At 51.6% G+C, this 9,746-nt stretch overlaps 2 protein-coding genes across 2 annotated transcripts; one reads left to right on the forward strand and one right to left on the reverse strand.

Moving 5' to 3' along the window:
• Positions 1-931: 931 nt before the first annotated feature.
• Positions 932-4,250, reverse strand: LOC110131756 (putative protein T-ENOL). Its single transcript, XM_070461179.1, has 6 exons — positions 4,171-4,250; positions 3,864-3,957; positions 3,530-3,674; positions 3,217-3,250; positions 2,973-3,030; positions 932-1,220 (listed from the first exon to the last, which is right to left on the reverse strand). Exons 2-6 carry the CDS (start codon positions 3,951-3,953, stop codon positions 1,185-1,187), a joined length of 363 nt encoding a protein of 120 aa, XP_070317280.1. The 5' UTR covers positions 3,954-3,957; positions 4,171-4,250; the 3' UTR covers positions 932-1,184.
• Positions 4,251-4,976: 726 nt separating this feature from the next.
• CDIPT (CDP-diacylglycerol--inositol 3-phosphatidyltransferase) lies at positions 4,977-8,457 on the forward strand. Its single transcript, XM_020884631.2, has 6 exons — positions 4,977-5,428; positions 5,524-5,658; positions 6,367-6,520; positions 6,955-7,036; positions 7,566-7,647; positions 7,766-8,457. Exons 1-6 carry the CDS (start codon positions 5,386-5,388, stop codon positions 7,909-7,911), a joined length of 642 nt encoding a protein of 213 aa, XP_020740290.2. The 5' UTR covers positions 4,977-5,385; the 3' UTR covers positions 7,912-8,457.
• The last annotated feature ends 1,289 nt before the right edge of the window (positions 8,458-9,746 follow it).

A 9,746-nucleotide genomic window follows, 5' to 3' on the forward strand; every position in this document is an offset into this window, starting at 1 on the left:
AGGTGGGAAAGAGCACTCAATTTGTTTCACGGCCAGTTGACCTAAAAGTCAGCCCCTTCTTGAGAATTCTTGTAATAAACCCAAGTGTACCATTCTTTCCCCCCCAGTCTTCTTGGCATTTTAAGCATATCTGCTGTTACATGTATACCAAGTATTAGATTTGCAGCCTTTCCTAAACAATGAGCTTGTTTTGTATCCTATGGGTGTCCTTTTCTTTACTCTTGGGCATTATAGGGAATTTATAAGCAGTTTGTCTTAAAGTCTTTCTCCAAATCAACTGAATTTTCCTTAATTAAAAGTTTATAACTAAATATAATGAAACATTTTTGGAACACTCAAAAGAGAACACGAAGCAAACTGACCTTGATAAACACTAAAGTTTGGGGGCATTTATTCTGAGCCAGGCATTGTGATGAGCACTATGCATACAATTATGTTTTTAACTCTCACAAGGTCCTCGTGAGGCAGGGACAATTATTTCCATTTTTCAGATAAGGAAACAGGGGCTTGGAGATGTGAACTGACAGTAAATTCCTCAGGAGGCTCCAAAAAGTAGCCAGACTGAGATTTAAATGCAAATTTCACAAAGCCTCCAGCACTGCCTTCCACCACGAGGTGTTCCAAAGCCAGGTGACTCCAAAGCGCAGAGGAGAGACCTCCACACTGACGCTGGTGGCAGGGGTGGAATCTCTCAGATGTCACAGGCCTAGACCTTAAGATGCTGGAGTGTGGCTGGGAAAATGGATCTGAACCTTTGAACTCATCTCTGCCAACAGGCTGATGGATAATAGGTTGATAACTGCCTGAATTAAAGCCATTCCCATAATATGGAATATGCCATTCCAATAATATGCCCATACATCTGGCAAAAGGGGGCAGTGGTGCTCCTTCCACATCACCCCAGAGAAGTCACACAAGAGCACTGCCTAGGTTGAGAGGAGGGAAGGATCTCTGTTTCTTTATTAAAGCTTTTCATTGCTGGTGGTGTCCTGGCCAGTTGAGGGTGGCAAGGAGTCTGATGGCTCTGGAACACTTTGGAGGCTTCAGGGGTGATGTTGCTCACGACCAGGAACGCCCCCAGAACCGAACTGTTGAATGAGCGGTGAAAGAGAAGCTTTGACATGTTGCAGAGAGACAGAGTGGGGGGAGGGCACGAGAGGCCAAGAGCAGCACCAAAGTTGGGATCATCCTCCAGCCGTCAAGTTGCTGGGCAGAGCTCCCTAGAAAAGAATAGGAGTCTTGATTTTAGATCCAAGGCGCATGTCCTTTTATCCTTCCATCCTTCACCTATCCATCCAATCCCTACCGTCAATCATTTATCCACCCACCATTTCCCACCTACCCATTTATCATCCACCCACCATTCTCTTTCCATCCATCTATCCATCCATCCATCCATCCATCCCATCCATCTATCCACCCACAAATCTATCCATCATTCCCCATTCATAATAGACACTCAATAAACATCTGCTCTTAGTTCCTCCTCTGCCTTCTTCATGAACCCCTCTCTTCTCCGCCAACCTCTTGCAGAGGTTCTCCAGGGCTCCAACCTCAGCGCCCTTGTCTTTCTCATTCTGCACAAACTCTTCCACCCCCACGGCCAGGGCAACTGCACACTCTTTAACTGCCAACCCTCTCCTACATCAGATCTCTAGCACCAGCCTAGACCTCGCCAGTGTTCTTTGAAGCTTCATTTCCAACTGTCTACAGGGTATTTCCACCTGGAGTTCCCAGGGGCCCCTCAAACACAATCTGTCCAAAGGTGGCATCATGCCTGTCATGCCCCAGGAAGAATGAGAAGGCTGGTGAGACTGGGAAAAGGGGAGCAGTCAGGGGCAATGAGGTCAGAGAGACAACAGGGTTGCGGAGGAGAGAGATCGTGTAGGACTTTGTAAGCCATTGAAGAACTTTGGCTTTGACTCTGGAATGGAGACTTACTGTAGAGCTCTGGGCAGAAGCATGGCATCATCAGACGTAGACATCCCAAGTCAGAAAACTGGGAGTCCTCTGATTCCTTCTTTTTTCCCCTACCATTTTTAAATCAATTACCAAACTCATTCTTCCTGGTCTTTATTACTCATATCTACCCTTTCTCTCATCTCTATTATTATTGTGAATATGCAGGACCTACTCATCTCTAGTTTGGTCTCCAATTCCTAATTGACCTTCCAGCCTCTCATCTTTCCCTTTCCAGTTCACTCTCCCCATTGACCACCAGTGTGACGGATCTAAAATTTCAACTTCCCCTGCTCAAAACTCTTCAATGACTCCTCACCTGTAGGAAAACATCTCTGGATCTTAACAAAACACACATAAAGTCCCTTGATTAGTCCCTGGGTACCATGCCTGCACAGTCCAGCAGTAAAACTGCTTCTGCTCCACTGTCTCCCCTGCCCTAAAGGACACACACAGAGGGACTTCCCTGGTGGTCCAGTGGCTAAGACTCTGTGCCCCCAATTCAGGGGGCCCTGACCAGGTTCAATATCTGGTCAGCAAACTAGATCTCACATGCCGCAACTAAGATCTGGTGCAGCAAAAAAAAAAATTAATTTCAACAAAAAAGAATACACAATTATACCCATGGTCATCCTCCTGAGACTCACCTCTGTGCCTTTGTTCATACAAGTCCTACCACTTGGAATACCCCGACCACCTCATTTTCCCCTAGAAATTCCTTTCTTTCAGTGTCACCTCCTCCAGGAAGCTCCATGATTCCTTTCCTTCCTGTCCCAACTGAGGCTGAGAGTAAGTGCTCTTCTCGCTATTTCCATTTCTGTCATGGGCATTTAACCATATTTGTTGTAATTGGCCATTTACTTGACTGGCCCCACACTAAACTGTGAATTTTCAAGGGCAGAGACTGTCATTCACTTGTGTCCCAAGTTCCTAAAAATGGGACTGTATATGATGTGAACTCTAACTGTATGGTTATTCTGTATGGCCTTGTCATCCCTGGACCCAGCGCATACCTTCTCACGAGGGGATGGCAGGAGATGTGCCTTCGTGTGGGTACGGTTTCTGTCAGAGCTAGAGATGGCGGAAGGGAAAGGAGAGAGGTGAGAACTCAAGTCAAGGACTGGAGCAGAAGAGAACAGGAATATGGTGTAAAATCTCCCTACCCTGCTGGGATGTTGTCAAACCCTGGCTCTCTCCCCTACAGGCTCCTCATCTTTCTCCCAGGACAAAGGGCATCTCCTGCGAAGCCTCACTCACCGGGTATCAGTGCCTCGGGTCTTGGTGAAGAACACTGGAAACAGAGGCCCCAGTCAGAGAAAGTACTATCCCGATAGCCAGAAAGAGATGTGGCTAGTGAGGAAGGGGCTAAGGAGATTCCTGGTCGGGGTGACGGACGGGGACTGGGTGAACAGGTGGGGAGGTGCTGTGTGGTCCCAGGGCTGCTGTGAGATGGGGGAGCCGGGGACAGACTCCTGAAGAGGTCAACTGCGGGTGCATTGGGGGGCTCAGGGACTGGAACTGGGGGTATGAGCGGGTCTCTGGACACAGGGGTCCTCAGGTGGGGAGTCACCATGTTTGGATATCTGAGTCCCTTGGTCTTGTGTCTGTTTTTCCTTGATAGGCACAGGATTCATGTGGCAGGCAGCAACAAACAAGGCCTCGTCAGTGAGTTCCGTGCTGATCCGTGTCAGGAATTCCTCAGAGCGAGAAACCTTCTGGAAAAGGGAAAGTTGGGGGGTTCAGCCTCAGAGTTCCCACATGGCCGGGTCTGGAGGTTTCTAGGCTGGGGGCTCTGGGCTCAGGGTTGAGGCCAGAGTCTGAAGGCTGGCGGTCTCAGTGTCCTCAGCCTAAGCACGCTCCACCTCACTTCACCCCCACTCCAAGAAGGCCTCTCCAGTGCTCACCAGATTGCAGCCCAGTGAGGTTGCAGGGGTTGTGGGTTGGGATGGCCGGCTGCCCTTTTTCTCCTCATTCCTGGCAAAAGTGGATGACATTCCCCTGGGGACAGTGGGAGCCCGAGTTAGGTTGCAAAACCAGCTCACTTCTCCCAACCCCAACCCACCACTGTTCCCCGGGGCCTTGGAAAACTGTCAGTTCTCTTTCTGAAGGAAAAAAAAAAAAAAAGCTGGGGGAGAGAAATAGTTGCTTTAAATCTTCCTAGGGGAGGAAGGAGGTGGGACGCCCACAACACCCACCTCCCCTACCCCTTACTTCGCCCAGCAGGGGCCCTCTCTTTCCTTCTTCCCACCCAAGGTCCTTCCCAAGAAAAGGCAGCCCACTTGCCGCCCCCGACCTAGCAGATGTGTCGAAATCTTGGGCTACTCTTCAGGAGGGGAGACGGAGAGGTCTAACGAGCCCTTTTACGGGCCGTGGGGACGGGGGATTTGGGAGCTGGGGAGGAAGGCTGGAAAGAGGGGAACCCGGAGAGGCGCCGTTGCTATAAAAACCTTGGCGTCTGAGGACGTTCCGCAGCCCCGTTGCCAGGAAATTAAGGATTCTAGAACCAAATGGGGGAGGGCATTTTCCCAGCTGGTCGCATTCGCTTCCCCGGCTTCTCCACCCTCTCTAGATCTCTCCTTGCGGGCACTGACCGCAGGGCCAGTGGCTTGAGAAACGGGAAGATCACAGACGGTGGACCTTGGCACCTAATCCTCCCACCACTAGGGGCAGGCGAGAAACAACCCCTCCCCAGGTCGCCTTCCAGCCTCTCTGGCCGTCATCTCTTTGCCTGGAGCCTGCGACAGCAAATGAGGGCCGAGAGAGGGGGCGGGGAAGGGAAAATATGGGCTGTACCAAATAACTTTGCCTCTTGGGGGTGCAAAGACTCTGGATGGCGGGATCTTTTTGCCATTATGTTCAGGAGTAACATCCTCCGCAGAAAGGAGAGTAGAGACATTTACCTAGGCTCGTTGTCTTTTGATCTCTCCTTTTAAGTTCCTTCCTTTGCTCAGAGTCGATGATTCTTTGCCCCCTCTCCTCCCTCTGTACTTTGGTACGAATCGATGGAAAGGGGCGGAGGGAAGAAAAGGAAAAGGAAGCGGGCAGATCTTAAAGGGGACGCAGCCATTTCTTAAGTCTCTTGTTCCTTTCTCTAATTTTGCAAGGACAAACGTAGGAAAGTAGGTTCCGGAAGCCGAGCGCAGCTGGAGCAGCAGGGGCCGCAGCTGTAGGCGGCAGCTCCCGCGAGGCAGGCGGAGGCCAGCGTCTGCCCATAGGAAAGGCAGGGTGTGCGCGCCCCCTGCGCCCGGCGCACAGCTGGGTCGGCCCATGCCCCGGCCGGCGGTGAGCTTGAACATCTGGGACCCGGCCGGGACCTGCGCGCAGTGGGCGTGGCTGATGCGCCGGGCTGGAGAGTGAATCTGCACCCAGGCTGGGACAGAGTTGGCACCTTCAGTTAAGGCCCAGAGCGGCCAGGGGACCTCCGCGATGGCAAGCGAAAATATCTTCCTGTTTGTGCCTAACCTCATCGGTGAGTGCTACCCGCGGCTCCGGGCGGAACGGGAGGGCCAGGGGCCTTGGGCAGACTCCCAGATCTGCCCTGTCTCACCCTGTCTCAATTCCAAGGTTATGCTCGGATTGTCTTCGCCATCATTTCTTTCTACTTCATGCCCTGCTGCCCACTCACGGCCTCCTCCTTTTACCTGCTCAGCGGACTTCTGGACGCTTTCGATGGACACGCTGCTCGGGTCCTTAATCAAGGTGACAGACATCTCTCCCAGCCAGCCCCACAACCTTCTGCTCCCATTTTCCTGCTTCCTCAGGACCTCGGAGTGGGCGGGTAGTCGGGAATCCGAGGGCTCTGTCATTCCCATCTCTGTAGAAGGCAGTTTAGAATGACCTGGTTTTGGAGCAGAAGGGATTGAAGCTCCCTGTTGAGAACGAGCGCGACTGGGCATGGCAGTGGCAGTAGCAGTGCTAGAGGCTTTTCTGAATAAAAAGCCAGTCAACAGGTTATTGGGCATCTGCTGTGTGCCAGACACAAGCGATCAGCATTCCAGAAGGCATGTTTAGAGGGAGGATGGAGAAGGAAGGGAGATAGTTTCTGGAAGGTTGACCTCATTTTTTATAATCTGTTCTTAGACCCACCTCTAAGACTTCCCTAAGACTTAAAATCTTCTTGTCTTGAGACCTGGACCCTTGGTTCTGGATTGATGAGTTGTACAGCTAGCTAGCTTTCTCAGGCCCTTCTACAATGTTGTCTCCAGGCTACCAGGCTTCCCCCTTTTATGATATGGTGACCTTTGCCCTTTGACCTTTACACTCCAGCCAGAGCAGTCTGCTTTCATTTCCCCCCAGTGGATGGTGGGCATTTTCACTCTTACCCTCTGCATCAGAGTGATTCACCAAATATGGCCCCTGTCACAGCTCCTCTGTCCCCTGACAGCCCCTTTCCACTATTTTTCTCAGGGACCCGGTTTGGGGCCATGCTGGACATGCTGACAGACAGGTGCTCCACGATGTGTCTGCTGGTCAACCTGGCCCTGCTGTACCCTCGCGCCACCCTTCTCTTCCAGCTCAGCATGAGCTTAGATGTGGCCAGCCACTGGCTGCACCTCCACAGGTCTGAAGTTCTGGGGATATGGACCAGTGGAAGAAAACGCTACAGGGGGAGGGATGAGACCTTCTCAGGGGGTATCTTCAGGCTTCTGGGGAGGTCTCCTTTTTAGCTGTGCTTTGTTAAGGGAGTCTGGTGAATCTTCTCTGACTCAGCATCCTATTTTACAGCTGGCTTAGTAATCTTTAAAACTCTTCGAGGATTCCAAAGAGATAACATCCCTTCGGAAGGGGGATGGGGCTTTTGAATCTTGATTTTGCTTCCTCCAGCTACCCAGCTAGACTGTGACTTCTGGCCCAGTGCTCCTCAGCTGTGCCCCAGTCCCCACTCTGTTCAGCAGAGGCAATCCCAGTACTTATGTAATGGGGGTTGCATTGAGGATTCGGTGGGCATTCCTGGTAATGCACACTCATGGATTCCCCCTCTACTTTCTCCCTAAGTTCTGTGGTCCGAGGCAGTGAAAGTCACAAGATGATCGACCTGTCTGGAAACCCGGTGCTTCGCATCTACTACACCTCCAGAGTGAGCCTTTGCTGCCCCTCCCTATTTGCTTAGGGCAAGTCCTAGCCCCAGCCCTGGGCCCGGGATGGGATTGGTGGGAAGGGTGTGTGTGAATTGCTCAGGCAGCAGGTGTCCACAGGAGGGAAGAACTGAGTGGCTTGAGGGGTGAGGGAAGGAGGAAGAAGCCAGAGAGGTCTGCAGAACCAGCTCTCTAAAGGCCTTAGGCCATAATAAGGAGTGTATTCTTCCTCGTGGGTGGGCTGGGCAGTGTTAGTACCTCCAGGTAGGGCAAGGAGGGTGAGAATTGCAGCATTGCTGGGTAAGAATATCTTCCTGTTTGTGCATATCCTTATGAGGAGTACTGCCCATGGCTCCAGGCTGAAGGGGAAAGTGAGGAGCCTTGGGCAGACTGATCTGCCCTGTTCCCCACATCTTCCCCACACCACCCTGCACCCCTCTTTCCCAGTTCCTGGTCCCCTGGCCCTTAGTTGGAGGATGGGAGCCACTGCCCTGCCCTCTTGCTCAAGCAGCCTTTTTGCCATTTGTTTAGCCTGCTCTGTTCACCCTGTGTGCTGGAAACGAGCTCTTCTACTGCCTCCTCTACCTGTTTAATTTCTCCGAGGGACCTTTAGGTAGGAGATGAAGGACTGGGTAGGAGGATGGGAGGGGGTCTGGCCTCCCCGGGGAGACAAGACCCCTGCCTCACCTGCATCCTGTTTACTCTGGATCACCCTTGATCCCTTCCCACAGTTGGCTCAGTGGGTCTTTTCCGAATGGGCCTCTGGATCACCGCCCCTATCGCCCTGCTCAAGTCTCTCATCAGCGTCATCCACCTGATCACAGCTGCCCGCAACATGGCTGCCTTGGACGCGGCAGATCGGGCCAAGAGGAAGTGACCCTGGAACCTCCAGCCCCTGGCTGCCCACCTGCCCTGGGAGTCTCACTGTGCCACGCGGCTGCCCAGTCTCTTCCTAGGAGGAGGGCCCAGGCTCACATCTTTCCAACTGTGTCATCCAAACTGCTGGGAAGGGGGTTGGGCATCCTCTTTGGTGATATGACATTCTCCATAATCCTGGGGACAAGTCCTCCCACCCCTGTAATCGCCAAGGACATGGACTTCAAATCAGGAAGGATGCTCAGGAGGCCCCACCCACATGGGCAGTGCTTCGGGGGTCCCAGGAGAGCTGACTGAGGACTGGGCATTGTCACACCTGCTGGCTCAGCCCTGGGATCTGGCTTGGCCTGAGATCTTAGGGAATTGAGTAAGGGAGGTAGGATAGGGGCCAGGGTTCCCAAGAGGCAGGGTTTCAGACCTCTGCCCCTGGCTGGAGGAAGCCTGTGGGTACCGTGGCTGGGAGAGAAGGGGCTGTCAAGATCCCCGTTGCAATCTTCTCTGTCCTGGCTCTGAAGGCCTTGATAATAAAGGAGGGGATATCACTGTTGTAGAGTTGGTTTCCTTGGAGATACTCTTGGAGCAGGGCCTGTGTTGAGGGAGAGGTTGGGGGAAAAATGATGATCCATCTGGATACTAGTTTACTGGCTGGCTCCTTCCTATCACTCCTCAGTGACCTCAGAGGCCCCCCCTGCCACCCAAGCTCATTCCGTGTCCCCTGCCTACTTGCTTTATTTTCTTTACAACACCTGTCACTGGCTGTCTACAGTTACTTGTGTACCTGATATTTTCTACACTCACTAAAAAGTAAACTCCGCGAGGGCACAGACTTTTCTTATTCTTTCTCTGTCCCTACAAAAAAGATTAATCTTGACCTGGCATATCATAGCCGCTTAGTAAAGACTCATGAATAGATGGGTTGGTTTCTGAGGGTGTGGTTCTTTGACCACTTATGGGGTATTTTTGGAAAATTCAGCTTCTTGGACCCTGCACCAGACCTCCAGAGTTGGGAATTAAGGGATAGGCCAAGAAGTCTGGGATTGTAATAAACCCCAGCTGATTGGTTCTTTTTCCCAATTACACTGAGAATCATTGACCCTTCTTAAACATTTTGTGGGTACCTACCAATAGGGGATATTGTTCCAGGCATGTGTCCCTAACAGCTTACCCCTGTCATCTGAACAGAAAGCTGCCTGGCATCAGCTTTGAAAAGAAAGACTATATTGAACCAGATACCATATGTCAGATCCTGTACTGGGGATTCTTTGCAGATATAACTTATTTTACCCTTCTAAGAGCTTATCCAAGAGGGGCTCATGTCTGTTATTGTTGCTCAGTCGTGTCCGACTCTGTGACCCCATGGACTGCAGCATACCAGGCTTCCCTGTCCTTTAGCAACTCCCGGAGATTGCTCAAACTCATGTCCATTGAGTTGCTGATGCCATCCAACCATTCTCATCCTTTGTTGCCCCCTTATCCCATCCAAGTACTAACCAGGCCCGACCCTGCTTAGCTTTCCAGATCAGACGAGATCAGGGCCTTATGGCCGTAGACTGTTGCCCCCTTCTGCCTTCAATCTTTCCTAGCATCAGGGTCTTTTCCAATGAATCAGCTCTTCACGTCAGGTGGCCAAAGGATTGGAGCTTCAGCATCCATCCTTCAAGTGAATATTCAGGGTTGGTTTCCTTTAGGATTGACTGGTTGGATCTCCTTGCTCTTCAAGGGATTCTCAAAGGTCATCTCAGCACCATAGTTCGAAAGCATCAATTCTGTGGCGCTCAGCCTTCTTTGTGGTCCAACACTCACATCCATACATGACTACTGGAAAAACAATACCTT

This window comes from Odocoileus virginianus, chromosome 33 (genome assembly GCF_023699985.2).
Source record: "Odocoileus virginianus isolate 20LAN1187 ecotype Illinois chromosome 33, Ovbor_1.2, whole genome shotgun sequence".
Classification (NCBI taxonomy): domain Eukaryota; kingdom Metazoa; phylum Chordata; class Mammalia; order Artiodactyla; family Cervidae; genus Odocoileus; species Odocoileus virginianus.